Raw genomic sequence first — 22,978 nt, forward strand, 5'->3', positions numbered from 1 at the left:
AAGCCTCCTTTTTTACATTGCAAGATATTTGTGAATCTAAAAGTAAAAAAAAAAAATTATATATATATATATGAAAACACATGGGAATTTTGTATGGACAAGTTAACACAACAAGGTTAGAAACATGAACTTAAAAAATAAAAATAAAAAGAGTCAGTTATAGAACTGACTGATGTCATGCAAAAGCCTTTCGAGAATCCCCCGTCTGTGTCTCCTGCCTAACCAGTAAGTCCATTCTATATATATTAGATGGTTTTTGAGAGCCTTCTCTGACCGGTTTGCACACAACCTCCACACTTCCCTTTTGAAGTTTGCCCATGCCCTTTCAATGTTTTGTGTATGTACCCCTGTCGATGGATTAACAAAATTAATGCTGTGGTTCACTGTGTGGTGTTGGTATCCTCTCTCTGAAAGAGCTGAGTATGCACGCCACTCATCACTATGAATGATGCTGCCTCTTTTTACATGTTTTTCAATGATTGGTAAAAGAGTTGTCTTGTCCCTTTTGTCCACCAACCGCAATACTGGTTTCCGGGAGGGCAAAATCTCAACCATGCCAAATACCCAGCTTTTCCTTCTCCATGCACCTCCAAAACGCCCTCTGGCATACTGAAAAAAGAATAAATGAAATTTATTTCACACATTCATATATTCTAAAAGTCAAAAGCACCAGCCTCAAAATAACAATTTTAAAGTCAACTGACAGGCCTACTAATAATCCAAATGTTATTAGTCTTACAAAAAGGATTTACAGTATTTCTTTAAATCCAAAAAGGATTTAAAGAAATCTCAATTTCATTTATTAGAACTATGTAACAATATTGTGTCTACACTGTAAAAAAAAAAAATAAAATAAAAAACCTTTAAAAAGGGTGTCAAACATCTGCGATTAATGGAAATAATGGTTAAAGATTGTATATATAAAAAAATAAAAAATAATAACACGGTCAATGACTGGTAGAAGTCGCTGCCCAACATAAACTATAAAATTAAATTAAATATCCTCATTTTTTTATATATGTTTTACAAAAACATTGTTACTTCACAGATATTTCTTGGATTATTATTGTGAAACATTCTCTGTAAATTGTAAATCTTTTGCAGTTAGCATTAGCTAGTAACAGCACACATGTGTGAACTAATGTCAGTAAACTAATCACTGCATCAACAACTACACCATTACTGTCTTCTCCTGGACTGAAGCACGGACTCTACTCTTCAGCACAATGGTAACCCTCAAAACACAGACAACAAAACCCTTTAAATCCCAAAAGAACATTAAACACTAACAGATCTCTCTAGATCTCAGCCTCTTCACTTACTACAAACCAGTCTGACTTTACTGCTTTCATACAAAACTTCTTATTGAGAATTAACTGAGGTTTAGATGTTGATGTTTATTGAATATAATAAAGTTTGAAGTCACCGTTGTGGAGAAAAGCATTTGCTTTAGTTGGGCTCCTGACTCTTTGCTTTTTAATACTAGATCTTCTCTGACTGATGTAACTGTGTTTCTACAACACATTTGTTATAACAGAAATTGAGAGAAAAAATCTGATTAGGGGAAGTTGATTATTTACTGATGATTTTGAAAGCTTTTAAGTGCATAAGTTATTTGGACATGATCATGTAGACTCACACAGACATTGTCATGAATCCAGTCTATGAACTTCCGTTCACTCACCACCAGAGGTCACTCGCTCACCACATGGACTCTTGCACTACACTACCGTTGCACTTCACCAGACTACAATTCCCATCATCCATTGCACTGACGACACACACAGCTGATTGCACTGATCAGACGCTCACACCTGAGAACTATCACACAATCATACACCCTACATAAACCATGGACTTCCCTTCACAGTTTGACTCAGTTTGCTGAGTATTGATCTGCGTATAGCTCTCTTCAAGCGTTAGCTGCCTTACCGTGCCATTCCGTGTTTCTTGTTCAGTCCCAGTGTTGACCTGCGTTTATCACTGTTTCTTGTTTTCTAGTCTGTGTTCCCTGTATTTACCCGTCTCACCGTTCAGACTCTGTTTATGCCTCGCCTGGACTATTGCTCTTGTACCTGGATTATCTCTCTGTCTTACCCTGTTGGATAATGTTCGCCGATCGTCGACCCACGCTTGTCCTAGGATTACTCTGTGTCTTGCCCATGCCATACCTGGTTGCTGTTGTTTGACCCTGCCTGTGTTATGACCACGTCTCTAATAAAAGCCTGCAAATGGACCTGCACGTCTCACGTCTCGTTGGCGCCGTTACAGACATCAAGAATCTGCATATAAACCTCAACAATGGTGACAGTCAACAAAATATTCAATTAAACAGATCAACTCTGAACATCAAAAAAAGCTAAAGTCACAAAAAAGCTTTTTGTTGAATGTCACCAATTGTTGAGATTCATGCCCTGATTCTTGATGTTTGTGACCATCAAAATGACAGCTCAAATCAATTTATATACAATGAATGAAAAAAAAATCTGAATTTATGACTGTCATAACATCACAAGACTACTGTAAATAATGCATGACTCTGGATGAGATCAGTGAATCAGGCCACTATATGATGATTGAATCATCATCAATAAATAACCAACTTCATCTGAGATTTTCTCTCTCAATTTTTGTTATAACATGTGTTTTAGAAACAGATACAGCAGCCAGAGAAAAACCGATGTTAAAAAGTCAAGGGGCAAGAGTCAAACTAAACCAGTAAACGGAACCTCTGTTAATTCTTAATACGAAGTTTAGTATGAAAGAAATAAAGTCAGACTGGATTGTTATGAGTGAAGATGCTGAGATCTAGAGAGATCTGTTAGGGTTTAATGTGCTGTTGCTGCCATTCATGTGATGTTTTTGTGTTTATTTATTTTTAATTTCTTTTACAGTGAAGGTGTTTTCAGCTTAGTTAAATAAGGATATTTTACATTAATTGACCGTTTTATCATCTAACATTTTTTTATTGTATTAATTACAGATTATTTTTACATACATTTGTATGTAATTTAAGAAAACTGAAAAAGTACAGTATAAAAATACAGCACTTTTACAGAGTTTTGACTACAATAAAAAGAAAAGAAAACTAACTGAAAAAAATCACAGTTATCTTTCGGAAAGTTGTGATTATTTTATAGTGTACACATTCATATTTGAAGAGAATAGATACGTTTTCAGAGATCATAGCTTACTTTTCGTCTGTGGCGAAACTTGCTTTCGTCAATGTGTACACGTATGTTGAGCCCACCAACTTTTTGTCCTCTTTTTTCCCTGAGCCTCCGCATACTTCTCACACACACACTTCGCAATTTCATGGACATCTTGGACAGCGTTGCACTGCTATTTGAGATGTCATCTAGCATCATATCCACCTGTCGCATATGGAGACCCTGTGAAAATCTAAACACAATGCAATGCAATATTGCAGTAAAAGGACAGAACTAAAAATTTAATGTACAGATAGTTATGGAGGAAATGGTACTAGAGATCACAAACAATATAAACTTACCTGTGAATATACTTCATCCAACTAAAAAGGCTTGCGTGGGAATGGGAAAAAATGGACTTGGTCCTTATGCTTTTCCTCTTTCGTCCACATGACTTCTTGCACTGCCTGCAAATGAGTATAGCATTCATCATGTAAAGTACATTCCTGCTGACATATCTTAAAAAACAAACAAACAAAAAATCTACCTAGACTGTCTTAGTACTTTAAGTGGGTGGCAAGTAAGTCAATATACCTTGTCATGTATGATTGTTTAAAAAAAAAAAAAAAAAAGCTCAGAGGACTCATTTGTTAGTAAACTGGTTACACTGTTATGGATTTATTGCACATGGACACAACAATTTAACAAAAACAACAACAATAAGATTAAAGAGAAAGTGAATTCTGTATTTAATGAACCAGAAGCATTATTTTGCATCTTCTGAAATTGCCATCTTATTAAACATTCTGTAATGATGTCTCTCAATTTGTATGTACTAATATCCACACACATACACACACATATATATATATATATATATATATATAACATGCCAAATAGTAATCATTTAGCAAATAGCAGTTTTCTTACACTTACTACACACTAGTATATATATATACACACACACACACATACGTGTGTGTGTGTAATCTGTTACCTCTGTATATAATAGAGCTAACTCTGTATATAACACCATATAAATGTGTTAACACTGCATGCAACGGTGAAATATAACTGTCACTGTGTTTTTGTTGTTGTTTTAGCTCCAGTTAATACAATGAAGCCAATAAAGCAAGAAATACTGATGTGGCAAAACAAGGCAGAAGTATTACAAAATAAAGTGAATGAGTTGGAAGCCTTGAACAGCGAGCTTCGGCAGCAAGTAGTGGAGCTTTCAGCGCAGCAAAGTAACAACTCAACATATTTGTTGTATAATGTTTATATTTATACATATATTTTATATATTATGTTATATACAGTTGAAGTCAAAAGTTTACATACACTTAGCAGAATCTGCAAAATGTTAATTATTTGACCAAAATAATACAAATAATATAAATGCGTGTTATTTTTTATTTTGTACTGACCTGAATGATATATTTCACATAAAATATATTTACATAGTCCATAAGAGAAAATAATAGTTCAATGAATGAATGACCCCGTTCAAAAGTTTACATCCATCTTAATACTGTGTTGTTACCTGAATGATCCACAGCTGGCTGATCCACAGTGGGTTTTTTGTTGTTGTTGTTATTTAGTGATTTGAATTTGAAGATCAGGGTAAATTTTACATTTACTTATTTTGACTTCTGGGAAACATGTAAATATCTGCTGTAGCTTCTGAAGGGCAGTACTAAATGAAAAAAGAAAAAGAAAAAAGATATTTAGGCAAAATCAGGCACATCTTCATTCTGTTCAAGGCTCTTAAAGCATGGTTTCTCCTTCTGGAGCATCAGTGAGCGTTTGAACCTTCTGTAATAGTTGGATATGAGTCCCTCAGTTGTCCTCATTGTGAAAAGATGCATCTCAAAATCATACAGTCACTGCTGGAAAGTACAAAAATGAATTTGTGGGATCTGAAGGATTTTTCTTCAAGAACAGCAGGCAGTTTAACTGTTCATGACAAAAAAGGGACTCATGAGCAACTATCACTAAACAAACAAACACAGCTGTGGATCATTCAGGGAACAACACAGTATTAAGAATCAAGGGGGTGTAAACTTTTGAACGGGGTATTTTTTATGAATTTAACTATTGTTTTTTCTTGTGGACTATACATAAATGTATTTTATGTTAAATATCTTATTCAGGTCAGTACTAAATAACAAATAACATGCATTTTGTATGATCCCTCTTATTTTGGTAAAATAATATTTTGCAGATTTTGCAAGGTGTATGTAAACTTTTGACTTCCACTGTACATGTTATATATTATATAATTTATTAATATATCTTTTGTTGGATTTGATTGCTTCTATTGTCCTCATTTGTAAATGTAAATATTAGATCATATATAGATGTTAGTAGTTTTCATATTTGTATTCTTAAAGCATACGTTGAGCACTGTTTTGGATAGTTCACCTTTTTATGAAATAATTTTATTTTATGTATCATGCAATTACAGTAAAAGGAAATCAAAATTATATATTGCATTTGTAATGATTTTGATGCAATATTTGTTATATTTCTTCATTCAGATGACCTGATTCCTAGTACATCAGGGGCACGTGAAGAATCTGGTGCTGTTGACCTTTCTAGTGATGGGAACACATCAACTGATTTAGAGTCATCAGTCACAGAAGAATCATGTGATGACTCCTCTTCAAGTTCAAGTTCAGAAGAGACTCAAAGAAGAAAAACAAAGAAAAGCAAAACCAAGAAAAACAAAAGCAAGAAACATAAGAAGAGCAAGAAGAAGGACAAGAAGAATGAATATGACAAGATAAAAAATGAGGTACACACAGTTGTCTTTTTGTGGTTGTTTTTCTGTTTACATCATAGTGAATTATAAGTTATTTTACATATATATACACACACACACACACACACACTATATTGCCAAAGGTATTCTAATGAACAGGTTTGTCTACTTCAGTAATTTCCATGAGTACAAATCTTAATGTTTAAGCATATAATGATATTCTAGGGAATTGTGTGCTTCTAATTTTATAGCAGTAGTTTGGACAGAACCCTTTTCTATTCTAACATGACAATGCCTCTGTGTTTAAGACGAGGTTCAAACAGGGTTCCCACGGGTCCTTGAAATGCTTGAAAGTTTGTGAATCTGAAAAAAAATGTCAAAGTCCTGGAAAGTTTTTTACAATAAACGTACATAGATACAGGTCCTTGAAAGTGCTTGAATTTATTTTGTGCAAGAAGTTTTCTGGAAAAAAATCCATATTATTCCGGCCCGGCTAATGTGTTATTTCACCAACACTTAGTGGCCTGTGCATACTAGCTTGCTTGATTTACGTTATGCACATTTACGCGTTACGTTAAGTGTTTCTCGCGTGAGGTACTTTGTGTTGTACGTTGCCATGACGTTCGCACACACACACACACACACACACACACACAAAACTACTATGATGGTACCTCAACGTTTCACAGACACACCATGTTCAATAAACATAAATAAACATAAAACAGTTGTGATAACCTGTTGCCCAAACATTTTATTTTATGTAATGTTGAATTGCTTTGCTTGTTAAGATAATGTAAACTTAAAACTTAAAAGCATGTTCGTATATATTAAAACTTCTGGTTACAGGATCCTAAGTTCTTTTCAGTAAAAGCCATGCAAAAGTTAATATCAGATCATTTTAGAATACAGTATAGGATATACTGAATATTTTTCAGTTTTATGCAAAACAGAAATATGTAAAATAGAATATCAGATCTCTGTCATATGGCCAAAAATAAATGTAAAAAAAAATGCTGTGTTTGACACATGAAAACTGTAACGATGGTAACACAATGTAACCTTGCTCTCACTTGAAACTTCCAAAACTTTTGCAAAAGAGATGAATTATGTTTCCATCTTTGTTGCCACAGTTTTGGAAGTGCCTTTTTCTGTTCTAAAGACGTTTTTGGCTCAAGATCTGCATTTAAAGTCACACCAGAGGTGTTCAGCTTGGATCAGGACTTGGCTTTCTGCAGACCAGTCAAGTTCTTCCACACTGACTCAATCAATCATCTCTTTTTGAACCTTGTCTTGTACACAGAGACACTGACATGTTAGAATAGAAAAGGGTCCTGTCCAAACTGTTGCTTTAAAGTTAGAAGCACACAATTCCCAAGAATATCATTATATGCTTAAATATATGCTTCTATACTTTACTCGTTTATAAATCTCTCAATGACCTAGGACCTAAATACACTGAATATAAACCTAACAGACCACTCAGATCATTAGGATCGAGTCAGTTAGAAATACCAAGGGTTCACACAAAACAAGGGGAGTCTGCTTTCAGCTATTATGCCGCCCGCAGTTGGAACCAGCTTCCAGAAGAGATCAGATGTGCTAAAACATTAGCCACTTTTAAATCCAGACTCAAAACTCATCTGTTTAGCTGTGCATTTGTTGAATGAGCACTGTGCTACGTCCGAACTGACTTCACTGTGTATAATCACTTTCTATTCTTAAATGTTTTAAATAATTTTTAAATACAATACAATACAATACAAATTTTATTTTTATAGCACATTTAAAACAACTGCCATTGACCAAAGTGCTTACCAGCATCAATACATACAGTCACAAAAACAAAATTCTATAAAAAATCACTGTTTTTATTGTTGTGATTATTATTATTTTTAATGACTATTTCACTTCCTTTTATGTAAAGCACTTTGAATTACCACTGTGTATGAAATGTGCTATATAAATAAACTTGCCTTGCCTTAAACATTAAGATTTGTACTCATGGAAATTACTAAAGTAGTCAAACCTGTTCATTAGAAGGGGGTGACCCAATACTTTTGGCAATATAGTGTGTGTATGTATGTATGTGTGTATATATATATATATATATATATATTATTATTATTTATTATTTTATTTTATTTTTTGCAATGCAGATACTATTCTTCTATATTGTTCCAGACAACCGAAAATGAAATGATAATACATTCCAGGACGGAAGTCATTTGCATTAGTCAAGATATATTTGTGCATGAAAAGAAAGTAATTTATGTCATTAAGTAACCCATCAATTTATGGTAATTCATATGTTCCAAGTGATTGAACTCAGGTTATGCATTTGTACACTGACAAGTACTGACAGGTTTCCTGTCAGAACAAAAGTCAGAAATCTTTCTGTACAAGGAAGAGTTTGGTTAAGCAGATGGTCTCATATCAAGAGCAGCATACTTTTTTTCTTCTCTTAGTACCCCACTTTTTAACTAGTCTGGAAAAATAAACCACACAAAATTAAGAAAAATATCCTTGTCAATAAATTATTTGAAGGCGGGCTAAATGTTCTTGACTGTTAAAATTAATTTGGCTTGAAAACATTTTATAAAAAACAAAGGAACATATGGCCCTGTATTATTTCAGTAAATTGGTTGGGGGATATCTTTGTCATTGAGGTATTCACTTTAGTTTGATTGTTTTTCAGCTAACAATGTTCGTGATGTCATACATCGCTATAAAAGGCTGCTGAAGCTGACAAGACGTGGAGCAACCATGACCAAAGCCTTCCAAAGAGAAGGTGTCTCACGGAATGCAGTGGCCCAGCTCGCTCCAATCGCAGAGCTGTACTTTGCAGACAGGGAGCAGTTTAACAGCATCAGCTTCACACCAGGGAAGTTAGCTGAGTTTGCTCAAAAGTGCAGAGAACACATAGTAGGGGATGTATACAAAAAAGTGCTGTTGATGAAAAAGAAAGGATCACTTTTGCCTTTCTGTTTAAATAAGTCATATTTATATATATGTTCACTATTCGCTAAGAGCATGTTTGCATGTGTTTTTATTTCTTTGTTAACAGTTATTTGCAACAGTGTTTGAACTAAAGTGAAGATTTTGTTACAAAAACATTTTTAGTTTTCTGAAACTGTAATGTTTTTTTTTTTTTTCATGTTTGATTCTCTCTGTGGTCTATTATTTTTTTCTTGACAGCAGTTCATTAAAAGCAGTTGGTTGGACAAACTGATGATTCTGTTATTTATTTCCCATTTGGCAGATATGTACTTGTACTGTGGTGTTATTGTTTTCTTAATCTTAAATCAGATACTTGCCAGTGTCGGTACTAACTGTCTGTTGACTGTCTGCTGAACATCAACTGACTAGTAGCCGTGATGTTGGCCGTAAGAGCCATTCAACAGCGTTTCTTAGATTTTCACTTCATTTTGATGGGCCTAATGTGACAACAGATGAATAGATGAATGTACCTCAAAGTAAAATGACTGTCTACTGAAAGGTAATTTATATGCAACAAACAGTTAGTAGAGCACTCTTAAAAATACTTTCGAAAGCAAAAGATCAGGAGTAAGTCACCTTATATATGTTTAGAGTTCATTTAAAATGATTTTGTGTTGCTACTTAAAGACAACTGAATGCGTTCTGAAAGTCTGTTGATACACTGGTTAACAGCTACATGCTGACTACTAAAATGCTCTTACTTTGCTGTATAAAAGTACGGAGAACTTACTGAGGATTTGTTGCTTGTCTACTAATATGCTGTTGAACATCTACAACTTAAATTAATAACATGCTGATAACACTTTCCTGGCCAAATTTTTAATAGCTGTTTACATGTTATAGACATTGTATTGATTGCTACAAAACGTTTAATAGACAATCTACAGATTCTACTCTGATGAGACTAAGTAGATATTCACTTGAGAAGTAACTAATAGTCAATAGACTATCTATAGGGGGACCATCAAAATAAAGTGTTACCGAGATCTCTCATTTCTGCGTCTTCGTCGTCTAAAAGAAAGAGTCACCCAAAAATGGAAATTCTGTCAAACTCGTCGCTCCAAACCTGTTCCAAGACCTTCGGACCACAAATTAAGATATTTTTTGATGAAATCCAAGAGCTTTCTGACCCTCCATAGACAGTAATGCGACTGAAATGTTCCCAGGCCCAGAAACACAGTAAAGACATCAGTAAAACTGAAGTGCATGTGACATCAGGGGTTCAACCGTAATTTTATGAAGTTACACAGATTAAAATGTAAGTAAAAATGATATGACATTGTCTGTCTTAAAGGACCACAAAAAAATGTGATTGTCATCTATATTTTAAGGTGTTGCTCCCTTGTTCTATTTTCTCCCACATTTGACTGTATTGTCAACATAAAAAAAAAACTGAGCTACCTTTCATAGTTAGCTTCTTATTTTTCATTACCTCAAGCATTTGGTGGAAAGCAGTGGTGTAGTGGTCCTTGGAGAAGTGGGTATAATCTTAATTTATACCCCCAATTTTTTTTAAAGCGGTCCGGCAAAGGATGAACGCTAACAGTGACATGTAAGACTAATCTTGCATATTTAGTTAACCCCAAAATGAGTAGTATTTCCACATTGTCACTTAAATTCTGCTGCCTGACTTCACAGAATGAGGATCATTATGAAATGAATATTAGCCACAGAAGACGTGTAGATTTTGCAATCAATACTGGCCCACAGACTACGGGAAGAGACAACTACATACAGTAATGATGAATTTTGAGTGAACTATTCCTTTTTCCTTAGTCCATTGTAGGACCTGGTCGAAAGGACACACACATATAATCTCAACTCAGCACATTCCAGGGAGTTTACCCTCCATCGCCGAGTCGTAAAATTTACAAATGACCAACACAACGCCCAAGTATCTGACTAGCTTTCTGCCTGTTCTCCTTATCCTCTCATGAGACCCATAAAACTTTGAGAAGAACATCTGGCTACCTTTGAAGGACAGAACCTTCAACGTTGGTCCTGACCGGTTTACCACAAATAAAGTCAAATAGACAGACAGTACAAAGCACATTGGATCTGCAAATGCTCCAGCACAGACCCTCCCTGAATCCCCTGACTGCTTTTGACCATAATTCAATGATGGTATCAACAAGAAAAGACAGATATACGTTGACCAGACGCTCAACAAACCTACAGCACGGACATTCCCATGACCTCAGGACAACTCCCTTTTCTTCACTGCATTCCAAGAGAATGCGCACCTCTTTTCTCTTACAACAAAAGAAACTTACATAGAGGATCTCTAAAGACAATCATTCACTTCCATTGCTATTAGAGCAAGTGTATCAACAAATAACATGTTTGATGTCTTACAGTATATATATATGCTTGGTGTTTTACGTTATGCGTGGTGTGTTTTAGTGTGATCTTTGCCTTATAACTGTCTTTTGAATAGATAGCCGTGTGTAGTATCGGGTTAAAGCTTATTTCAAATGCAGGAAGTTGAAATGAATTATATGTCGATTTTCAGTCTCGTTTGAATGATGAATACTTTTATAAGAATTTATTAGAAACATTCCTCACATGATGGATGAAGCATTAAGATAATATATGCAAGGAAAGAAGCCGTGCGGGGCAGGGCTCCGCCCTACAGAGACAATGTGATTGCATCAAACAGACACCCAGTTTTGCATAGTGCTGGGAAAACTTTGGCTTGCTGCTTGAAAACTTGGTCTTTGCTTCCCCTGATCACGCTGCGAAGCATTCGCAGACTTAACATCAAGCTGATCATCTAAAAGAACTAAAACACTTTGTCAGCTTCTCACTGAAGAAACTGTTAGAACCTGAAGCTACGCAAATGAACTCTGAGCAGAACTTCTAGTGAGCGCGTCACTTTCAACGTCACAAAGAAACCACCGAAGGGGTTCCCCAGTGATGCCACGCAAGGACCGCACCAGCAGCCAATCAACAGCCCCGGGATTTCCCAACCAGGAAGGAAAGGGAACCGGAGAATACCTCTCAACTCAACTTAGAGCAAGTAACAAACACTCTCTCCATAATTATGCTGGAAACTGGTTGAATTCATCTTTAAGAAAAGATAGTAAAGTCCTCTGTTTGTGACTTCTCAGGTCTTAGAACCTTCTCAGGTCTAAGAATTTTTTTCAAATTGCAATCCTCTGACCAGAACGTGTATATATGTGTTTTGTTACTATTGTATCAGAATAGCAAATAAACTCTCGTTTCATTTATAAAGAGTGGGCTGGTTCTGTGTTTTTCAAGTTTGAAACTATTTGCCAAAGATCGTGTTACTTGTTGCTCAAAAATTACCCAATGAATTCTGTATTATCGTGGCCACGAAATAAACAGAATTGCTAAGATATACTGGTTTAATGCTCGCTGGACGAGTCGTTAAGGAAGTATAAATTATACGTTTTGATTAATATAAATTAATCAGATCAATAGCGTATCTCTATGATTTGATTTACTAAAGCTAAAATTCAAAATAAAAGCTTAAATGAAGAGATAAATATTACACTCTACCCAACAAAACGGACGAACTCCTTCTGCTCTCCCGGACAAATAAGGATTTTTCAAACTCTGCTGCTCTGTGTTTCATGGAAACTTGGCTGAACGACGCCATTATGGACAGCACGCTTCATCTGCCGAGCTTTCAGCTGTTTAGAACGGACCGCGACGCAGAATCAACGGAGAAATCGTGCAGCAGCAGGACATGCTTTTACATCAATGAGAGGTGGTGAACAGATGTAACTGTGTAAAAGAAGATGTGCTGTTTAGATCTAGAAGCACTTTTCATTAACTGCAAGCCTTTCTACTCGCCGCGGGAGTTTTGCTCGTTCATTCTCATGAGTATTTACATTCCTCCTACACAGATCTTCAATAGATCTCTGGAGTTGTGTGAAGTCCCTTCCTGCTTCAAACGCTCCACCATCATCCCTGTTCCAAAGAAACCCAAGATAACAGGACTTAATGACTACAGACCTGTGGCTCTAACGTCTGTCGTCATGAAGTAATTAGAAAAAACTTGTTCTGGCTTATCTGAAGGACATCAATGGACCCTTACTGGACCCCCTGCAGTTTGCTTACCGAGCAAACAGGTCCATGGATGATGCAGTCCTGCAACACCTGGACAAATCAGGGACTTATGTGAGGATCCTGCTTGTGGACTTTAGTTCGGCCTTCAACACCATCATCCCTACACTTCTGCAGACCAAACTAACCCAGCTCTCTGTCCCTAGCTCTGTCTGTCAGTGGATCACCAGCTTTCTGACAGATAGGCAGCAGCTAGTGAAACTGGGGAAATTCATGTCAAACAACCACTCCACCAACACTGGTGCCCCTCAGGGATGTGTTCTCTCCCCACTGCTCTTCTCCCTGTACACCAACGACTGCACCTCTAGAGACACCTCTGTCAAGCTCCTGAAGTTTGCGGACGACACCACACTCATCGGCCTCATCCATGACGGTGACGAGTCTGCCTACAGACAGGAGGTTAAAGAGCTGGCTGTCTTGGTGCAGTCTAAACAACCTGGAGCTCAACATGCTCAAAACAGTGAAGATAATCGTGGACTTCAGGAGAAACCCCCTGCTCTCCCCCCACTCACCATCCTCACCATCATAGACAGCACTGTGACTGCAGTGGAGACATTCAAGTTCCTGGGATCCATCATCTCTCAGGACCTGAAGTGGGTCACTCAGGGACGATTCTAGGATTTTCATTTTAGGGGGGCTCAGCCCCCAATGAGGGTATAATAATAAAAAATAAATATTTACAAAAAAAAGATTGAAAATTTGTACAAAAAAATTGTAGAACCGTTCTACATGAATTCAATTCAAACAATAAAAAATATATTTTTTAAATTAATACAAAACACACACACACACGTTTCAATATCTGACAATCACTCTGATATGCAATTAAAATGAGTGCACTGACTGAGTGCTGCCGGTCACTGTCTTTAATCATTTCTATGCATAATTGTATGGTAGTTAATGACACATGCACTGTAATATTATGTTCTATATTGAAAGCTAAATTTTCAAATGAAAATAGCAATAACGTGATCGGTTTATAAAGTATGCGTTCATATGTGTTAAGGGCTTTCGCTGAAGGAAACAGCTGTGGTGTGATGAGTGGTGAATGCAGCGAAAACTTTACAGTAGATTGGAAAAAGATTGCTCTCCCATTACTTTTTGTAAACTGTATTTATGACAAAGAACTGCATAGATGTAGATATTATAACAATCTATCGATAAACACACCTTATCCTCTCCTCTGCGCCACCGCAGTCTGTGGATTGAAGAACGCGCAGAAAAATGGGGAGGAGCCGAAGTCTGCCGCCGTTTTCATTTGAAATTTAAAGGGAAAGAATCGCAAGATTTTTAGGGGGGCTGAGCAGAAATTTAGGGGTGCTAAAGCCCCCCTAAAAATGGCCTAGCGACGCCCATGGGGTCACTCACATCAACTCCATTGTAAAAAAAAAAGCCCAACAAAGGTTGTACTTCCTTCGCCAGCTGAGGAAGTTTAACCTGTCACAGGAGCTGCTCAGTAGAAACAGTTCTACTCAGCCGTCATTGAGTCTGTCCTGTGCACTTCAATAACTGTCTGGTTTGGCTCAGCTACAAAATCAGACATCAGAAGACTACAGAGAACGGTTTGGACTGCTGAAAGGATTATTGGTGCCCCCCTGCCCACCCTTCAAGAACTGTATACATCCGGAGTGAGAAAAAGGGCTCAGAAATTCACTCTGGTTCCCTCACATCCAAGTCATCCCCTTTTTTAACTTTTGCTAACTGGCCGGCGCTACAGAGCCCCAATTACTAGGAAAGCCAGGTACACGAACAGTTTCTTCCCCCAGACAATCTACCTTATGAACAGTTAAATGGTATTTTGTTGTATTTAATGTTAACAAAGCTAACTACACAACTCAGTAATGTTAGAAGCTGGACATGTAGAACTTCCATAGACTCCTATACTGTGGTGTTGTATGAATCCGTTGGAGTTACTGACCTATGTTTGTATCCATTTATGTGTTTACTGTGTGAAATGTTTACAGGATTTGGTTTCACTTTATTTTGATGGTCCCTTTAACACATTCTATTGACTATAAGTAATGTTGCACCTACATTTCTACTAACTCTCATTAGAGTGTTAGTAGTGTATTAGTTGACTGGTAGGGTTAGGGTTAGATTAACGTTGACACGTTCTTGCAAAGTTACTTATAGTCAGTAGAATATCTGTTGGGAGACCATCACAATAAGGAGTTAGTAGATATGAAGCACACAGTCTACTAATACTCTTATGAGAGTTTGTTGACATGTAATTGCAACATTACTTAGTGTCAACAGAAAGTTCAAAAGGGACCATTAAAATAAAGTGTTACCCAGGATTTATACGACTGAATATCCTTTTGAAATTACTTGATTGTATATGTTGGCCTATTTTTTGCACCATAAGCCCTATTCGGACGGGACTAGTTTTCTAAACTACTTTTGAGTTTTGATTTTTATCACCTGACGTCTGCGATTTTCATGTACCAATTTGGACGGGACTAACATCTCCGTGTTTATTACAGAGGTGGGAGGGTCTGTTTTGGACATCTGGGCGTTTCAGAGATCACGCGGTCTGTATGCGTGCATTGTGTACAGTCATTCGGATTAATCACCATAATCACACAAAAACCATGGTGAAGCTAAATGGCAAGTATAGCAAAACCATGGTAGTGTGTGGTTACTTTACTTTTACTTTAGTTATTTATTTGTAGTAAGCCCGTGTTTAATTTTCATATGTAATTAAAACATTATGTAGCCTAAGTGAGTGCAGAAATTAACGTGAATAATTTTACCTGACGCTGATATTACAATAGCCAGTCTTAACAGTGATCTGAACGTGATCTGGCTCTTGATTTTATTTTATATTTTTATTTTTTTTATTATTATTATTTCTTTGCAGGGAGGCAAATATACCAAATGTGCGTGAGGTAAGAGCGTCTATGGTAATTCACGTTGGCCAAAACTGTCAGGTGTGGACGGAGAGGCAGACACAAGGTTAGTGGAAGTACTTTTCTTAATTTATTTCCTTTCCACAAACTTAACTCAAACTCAAAGGATTTCAAACAAAACATAAACGACGATCTAAGAGATCGGTAAACATAGACTGTGAGTCCAACACCCAGGCTTTTCCTCTTCCTAGAGACAGGTCGGTCATGAAGGCGTACGGCACAGGAGGTCCTGGAATACCATGAGGTGAGTAGAAGGTAAGTAGCTTGCGACCTCGAGACCAGCCAACGAGGGAATGTGGTGAGTGACTGATATAGTGGCTGGTAAGTGATGACAGGTGGTAATTAGTATTCTGGTGATTGTGAGCGGGTGCAGGTGGTTGGTGTGGAAGAAGTTGTGGGTGGATCCGTGATTTTCCACACAAGGAAATTATTTTTTATTTGATAAAAAATAAAAAAATCACTGGCAATCACAGACATCGCATTCGGACGGGATTCGTTTTCTCAGAGGATCACTGAGTTTGCTGAAAAACAGTAGGTAATTTGCTCTGGAATTATTACAGAGGTTGTGTGAGAAAAACACAGACGTGGCTGATTCGGACGGGATTAAAATCACCAAGTATGTCTGTGAAACACAAATTTCTCTAACGACCCCCTGTAAAACTAGTCCCGTCCGAATAGGGCTATAGCTTGTGTGCTTTGTTTGGGGGAGAGGAGAGAAGTCTTTCTAATGCAGAATAATGATCATCCAGGAACATACTGCAGGTTAAACCATAACATTCCCATCTTTGCAGTTGTGGCTTGGCGTGGCAGCTGAAGCAGGATTTCTGACTGAGCAGAAGAGCAATGAATGCTTTGCAGAGGCTCTTGGAAAGAGAACATGACCATGGCTGGAGTCATCAGCTGGAAGCTCTTATCTACGTTTACTAGCTGGCTATTGGACTATCATATCGGGTCGTGTCCAGTGTTTTCAATGTGCTGAAAGCAACAGTCCACCGCATAATCCACAGACTGACACAAAACATATGGGTAAACCTGAAGAAAGAACAGGAGCTGCAGGCAGATAAGGATTTGTCCAACTATCTAGAGCCCCTGCATTTAACAAAGTTGTTGGTGCAATAGATGGAACCCACATCAGGATCAAATCCCCAATGGCAGCACCAACAGACTATTTAAACTACACGCACCATCAACATGCAAGCAATATCTGATTCCAGTGGAAGATTCCTAGACATATTTTTTTAGCTATCCAGAGACAGTACATGACACAAATATCAAAAAACAGTTTCTTTTATAGGGCACAATGGTATCCCCCTACAGAGTACATTATTATGGGTGATGGGGGCTATCCCTGTTTAGACACCACAGTCTGCTTGATCACACCCTACAAAGTCCAGAGGCAGTTCAATTACTACTACTCAAGGGGGCACAGCATAATCGAAAGGGCTTTTAGTATGATGAAAACAAGATGGATGTCTACACTTTTCAGAACCTTGAAAGTCTAAGGAAGCAATGATATTGGGTATGTTTTTTAGAGACAGTAAGATACAGAAAACTGGATGAGATCTTTACCTGTTTGGGGGGTACCAAAGTATATCATATCAGGGGAGCACAATTGACCTCCAGTGTTCTGGCTGAGCTGTGCAAGACCTGGGGAAGTATGCAAAAACTCACTACCAGTCATCACCCAAAAACAAACCTGACATAAAGACTATACAGAACATTAAAAACAATGATTGCATCATATGTGGGACAACACCATCAAATGTGGGACCAGTGGTTATTTAAATTTTAGTTTTTTCATCAACACTGCCTACCTTACCAGGAGACCACTGGCAAAACACCAGCCAAGTTAATGCTGGGCAGGCAGCTTCACAGGCTTCATAGTTGTGGCCAAAATTATTAGAACACTAGTATTTTCACCAGTTAAAAAATGATTTTAAGTCAGTTATTTCTATCTTTTGCTGTAGTGAGTCAGTAGGAAACATCAGTTTACATTTTCAAACATTTTGCCATTAATTGTAATAATCCAGTGAGATTTTTGTTTGCACAACAGCCAGTGCTCCACACAGAGATCTGATCTGATCATCATCTAGTCTGTCTGGAATGACATGAAGAAACAGAACAAACTGAGACAGACAAAATCCAGAAGAACTGTGGAGAGGTAGGTACCTCAAGAGACCAAGGTGCAAAGCTACCTGAAAAAAACTATGCACAAGTGCACCTAGGGCAAAAGCGGCTTTAAACGCAAAAGATGGTCACACCAAATGTTGATTTAATTTAGTTAAAAGAAGTTAATTGATAAAGAAAATCTATTCATGACATTTTTTTCAAGAGCATCCTCATTTTACAGCATTTTCACATAAGTGCCTGAAACTTTTAACAGTACTGTAGCTTTGCAGGTACGTGTCTTGAAGTATCTTGGACATGCCTCTGAGGAGAATCCCAGACAAGTAATACCTCCAAACTTTAGTTGAACTGGTGCAATTAATATTAAGTTCCATAACCTCATTGAAAAGTCAATTCAAGGGTTAAATTAAAGGATTGATGTTTTGTTCAGATCTAAGGAATTGCATATTTTTCTAGAAACTTGGGATTCCATAATTTTACTCTCTTCTAAAGCCCTATTCGTGTGGGATTAGTGTTTTTTTTCATGGAGAGGTGGGGTAAGTTAATTACTACGAGAGCTTCTCAGTCCCATCCTAATGTGAAGCTCCAATTACTTGGATCTAGACATATTAATGTATCATTGCCTTAATGTTTTCCAAACCCTTGCATGTTAGGTATCAAAATGACTGTCTTTTTATTCCCGGATTGATGGTGTATATTATGTCACCATAACTTGCACCATACTCTTTTTACCATACTCTGACTTAATATTGGACAAATCCCCCAGACCACAATAAACCATGCAAATAAGGTGTCGCGTGAGACAAAGGAACCTCTCCCGCTCAGAATTCACACCTCTACATTGGTCAATCTGCCAAAGATGGGTGTGACCACGGACCCAAACCCATCATTGCTCAATCCCTTTGAGACACACTCTCCAAGACTCATCACCCTTGAGTCGGACCTTCTGGCAGTTTTTATCATCAAGTAACTTTGTCGATTCACTGTGGACTCCCCAATCTTCAGAAGAACCCGACGAAAGCCTCCAGCTCACTCCTACTGAACTCACCAAGAACCTCTGTTGTCTACCGCATCCAGACTCTTGTTCAGCAGCAAAGTCAAAGCAAGTAACCGTTTCCAACTATTTAGGTGCGTGTCTAAGTTTGGGCCCCTTTGTTAAGGTGATTCTTGATTCTCTGATGTTTCTCACTAGGTTGTGGTTAATTGATGTTAAATACTGCCATTCTTTGTTCTTCTCTCTCTCTCTTTCCTTACTTTCCTTTATTCTGTATATATGTGTTGTGCTTAGTCTAGTTGTATGTTATCTGTAATTTCATTTATTAAATTCACTATATTCACAATTGATTGCCTCTGTGTTCTGCTCATGATTCGGAGTCATTGATTGTTGATCTTGCTACATGCCAAGTTAATGCTAGTACTGTATGAAGTAGGAAAGTTATTCTTTCTTGGCCAGGAAAATAATATTTTCTTGAATTGATAAATGATTATACTGTTGGTGGACAAACAGATTAAATCATTGTAATATTGATTCTGCTACAGTGAATTCTAAGATCTGATCTAAATATTCATAATTAATTATAACCAGCTATTATTAATTATAAATATTCCCCTTTCGAGCTAATTTGCTTCATGATGGATGGACAAAAGCCATATTCAGACGTGGCCAAGAGAGCGCTACAACTACGGCTGGGTATTGAGTTCGATACTTTTTAGGCACCGACCGAATTGCCTCGATACCATCGAGCATCAAAAAATGTCTCGTCGCTCGGTACCAAATTTTGATACCTAAGGGGTAAATCTAATCAATTCGGTGAGCCATAAGCCTGCATAAGCTAGAAGTGGCGTGGCGCAGATCGATCAGTGTTTGACATCTGCAAGAGCGATTCGAACACGTACAGAGCAGTCTGCTCTCTATAGCTCTCGTGGTACTGTAATACACTGATCAGTCTGAACAGTCGGTCCGCGTCACCAGTTTACACTCAGAGATGTGGCTCACGCGTGAGGCTGTAGTGTGAATGCGTCCCAGCCCCCTTAAACCACCTTTCCATTATCTCCGACGAACAATAAGGGGCATTCATTTCCAATGGAGAGTAGTGCGCGAGCTGCGTGGAGTTCTGATCATATGCAGATGTCCGTTCATGCAACACGACCGAAAGCACGTGTGACGTGACCATTCATGCACACTGTAGCATCATGCTACATAAGACAATAAATATAAATTTATATTCCGCTTTTACTCAAAACTCACTTTAAACCACCATCAAGTGTTTGTAATAACTTCTGATTGCCGTCTAATGTGTGTTTCGGTCATGTAATGTTGCTGAAATTAAATATGTTATTACCTCTGAGTCAGAACAGCGATCATGGAAGAGAGAACACAGACAGACAGCGCTGGAAGCTACTAATACTCATCAGTAAATCAGTGGAAAAATGAATAGAAATGATGATTCTGTCTGAGCTATGTGTTTTAAAACGAACACGCACTAGTGTAAATGTAGCCTGTGTGTAAACTGAAGACTATTTGAGCTTTATTAAAACTATTTGCACCGATTTATTGTTGGTTACATTTTGTTCCTTTGTGCAGTGGCTCAGGAGATGAGTCTGTATAAACATCAACAAGCTGAAAAATAAAACCAAAGGTTTTTTTAGATATTGTAATCTTGTTAATATTGATTTCATAAAATTGGTATAGAAAAAAGTATCATTCAGGAACCAGTATCAAAGTCAAGGTATCGGTATCGATATTGAACATTTTTGAACAATACCCAGCCCTAGCTGCAACTTAAGAAAACACATGCAACGCTTTGCCTGTAACTCAAGAAATATTAAAGATATCTTAATGTCCTTTTAGATTTTGGTGCTTAGCAAACTTTTCTTTGATATATTTTTAAGGGTCTGTTTGGTTCATTTACTGAGCTATTGGAATTTAAATATGGCTCCAAGTGTAAATTGTTGAGTTGTAAACAGGATCCTGGATAATTAATTTACTTAATTTCACTCTGTTCTGTTATTCATAATCTGACATGTCACACTGTACATTCCTAAACCCTGAGTATTTGCATATTTGCAGTATCAGTGGTGATGACTAGATAAACACAATTTACATTTGGTTTTGGACCACTGAAAATAGGTAGGACTCAACAATCTGGACATGGAGCTGCACTGATATATATATTTGATAGAGGTTTCAACATTACTTGTTCTTCAGACATTCCTGGGTAACACTTTACAATACAGGTGCACAAATATGCATTAAATAATGCTTAACTAATGATAAGATAATCATGAGTTAATGTATAAGAACTAAGCCATTTATTAATGATTACTGCATCAGCAACTAATGAACATTCTATATGAATCATAGATTAAGTAATCAATACATTGTTATTACTTAAATGTGTCATAATATATTAATTCCCTGATAACATATTATATTAACTAACGAAATAATTTCTTAACAAAGTGCTAACGGGATTCAGCTGCATTCCACGGGACGAACTGAGGCATGCCTTGGGAAAAAACATGCATTCTTAATGGTCATATCTGTAAGATGCTCATTGGTCTAGCCCCACCTACAGCTACAGGCTTCTCTAGAGGCATAGCTATTGGTTGAAAATTGTGTCTCTACCCCATGCTTGGTGTAGTCTATAAACTGTGGCCCAGTTTGTTAGCGTGTTAGCTGTTGACACTGTGCAGACTTATGTGCATTTGTATATGTGCTTTTGTTACATTTCACAGCGCTGCCTCGCTAATGTTGTTGTTGTGTCTGCCCTGTACTCAGTGCAGCCAAGTAAAAGTGCACAATTTAAAAAAAAATTATAAAATTGACCACCTACAGCTACATTACAAACCCCACTGGAGGTGCTAAATTATCCTCCTCATGGAACACACTAATAATTAAAACCATTATTTTAACTCAACTGTTGATGTGACTGTAGAGTGTATATTTCCTTATTTATGAATTGACATTTTTCATTTTTTAAATTTAATGTTTCTATATTTAAATTAATTTCCTGCTCTTGTAACTCGTGTGTAAATGTCACATGTGTATTCCGGTTGTGTTCCTGGTTTGCCCTTATTTGGTCGTTTTCCTGTTCCTGTCCTGATTATGTTGATCTGTCTTCAGCTGTGTGTATTTAGTCGTGTTAATTGTTCTCCTTCATAAGCCTGTCTCCTACGTTCATTTGGTGTCTGGTCTACGTTATTTTAAGTGGTTGTTTATTTTCCCTGTGGTTTATTAAAAGACTCTATTCTTTGTAATATTGCCTCCATCGTGCTCATTTGAGTTCGTGCTCCAGCAACCCGTGACAGTAAATGCATTTGTGCACCTTTTGTGCTCTCTTATGTTGCTTTTGTGCTGCTGTTGCAGTTTAAAAATGGCATAAGTGAATGTGAACGAGTCATGTACAGTCAGTGGAGATTTTCATATGCATGTAAATCAGTGAAAAATGACAGATAGAGGTTCAAGCATGTTATGTTACACCAGTAAAGATTATGAATTGGCAGCATATGAAGAGGAAGCATCGTCGCCTATGTACATAGTGAAATTATGTGGACGTTCTCTGTGCTTACGATTTCCATAAATAAAGAGTTGAGCGTGTTGTTGTTGTTTATTTGCATGTGTTATTACATTGTGTACATACAGAAACATAAAGACCTTCCAATCTCTACCACATTCAAATTAACACACGTCCAGAGAATTACAGCAACAACAAGCAACAGAGAAAAATATCAGAAAAACACATGAATGAGAAAGAAAAATGAAAAGGCCTTTTGTTCAGAGTAATAAACAAATGATGTGATGCTGAATGAGGGATGAGAGCAGATATAATAATATATAATATGTGATATAATAATCACATTAAAGCTGCAGATAGAAACATCAGACTCAGGACAGAAACACAACCTCTTAAGTACAACTCACATTTTTATTCTTT

The 22,978-nt window shown here is 37.1% G+C and overlaps 2 protein-coding genes across 2 annotated transcripts; one reads left to right on the top strand and one right to left on the bottom strand.

Annotated features, from left to right (window-relative positions):
* Nucleotides 1–104: 104 nt before the first annotated feature.
* On the bottom strand, nt 105–3,989 carry LOC131538808 (uncharacterized). Its single transcript, XM_058772943.1, has 3 exons — nt 3,512–3,989; nt 3,195–3,402; nt 105–609 (listed from the first exon to the last, which is right to left on the bottom strand). The coding sequence occupies exons 1-3, from the start codon at nt 3,640–3,642 to the stop codon at nt 154–156; spliced, it is 795 nt and encodes a 264-aa protein (XP_058628926.1). The 5' UTR covers nt 3,643–3,989; the 3' UTR covers nt 105–153.
* A 152-nt stretch (nt 3,990–4,141) lies between these two features.
* On the top strand, nt 4,142–9,712 carry LOC131538837 (osteocalcin 2-like). The gene is made up of 3 exons (XM_058772988.1): nt 4,142–4,396; nt 5,690–5,946; nt 8,612–9,712. The coding sequence occupies exons 1-3, from the start codon at nt 4,267–4,269 to the stop codon at nt 8,654–8,656; spliced, it is 432 nt and encodes a 143-aa protein (XP_058628971.1). The 5' UTR covers nt 4,142–4,266; the 3' UTR covers nt 8,657–9,712.
* Nucleotides 9,713–22,978: the final 13,266 nt, after the last annotated feature.

The sequence above is a fragment of the Onychostoma macrolepis genome, chromosome 04, assembly GCF_012432095.1.
Source record: "Onychostoma macrolepis isolate SWU-2019 chromosome 04, ASM1243209v1, whole genome shotgun sequence".
Classification (NCBI taxonomy): Eukaryota; Metazoa; Chordata; class Actinopteri; order Cypriniformes; family Cyprinidae; genus Onychostoma; species Onychostoma macrolepis.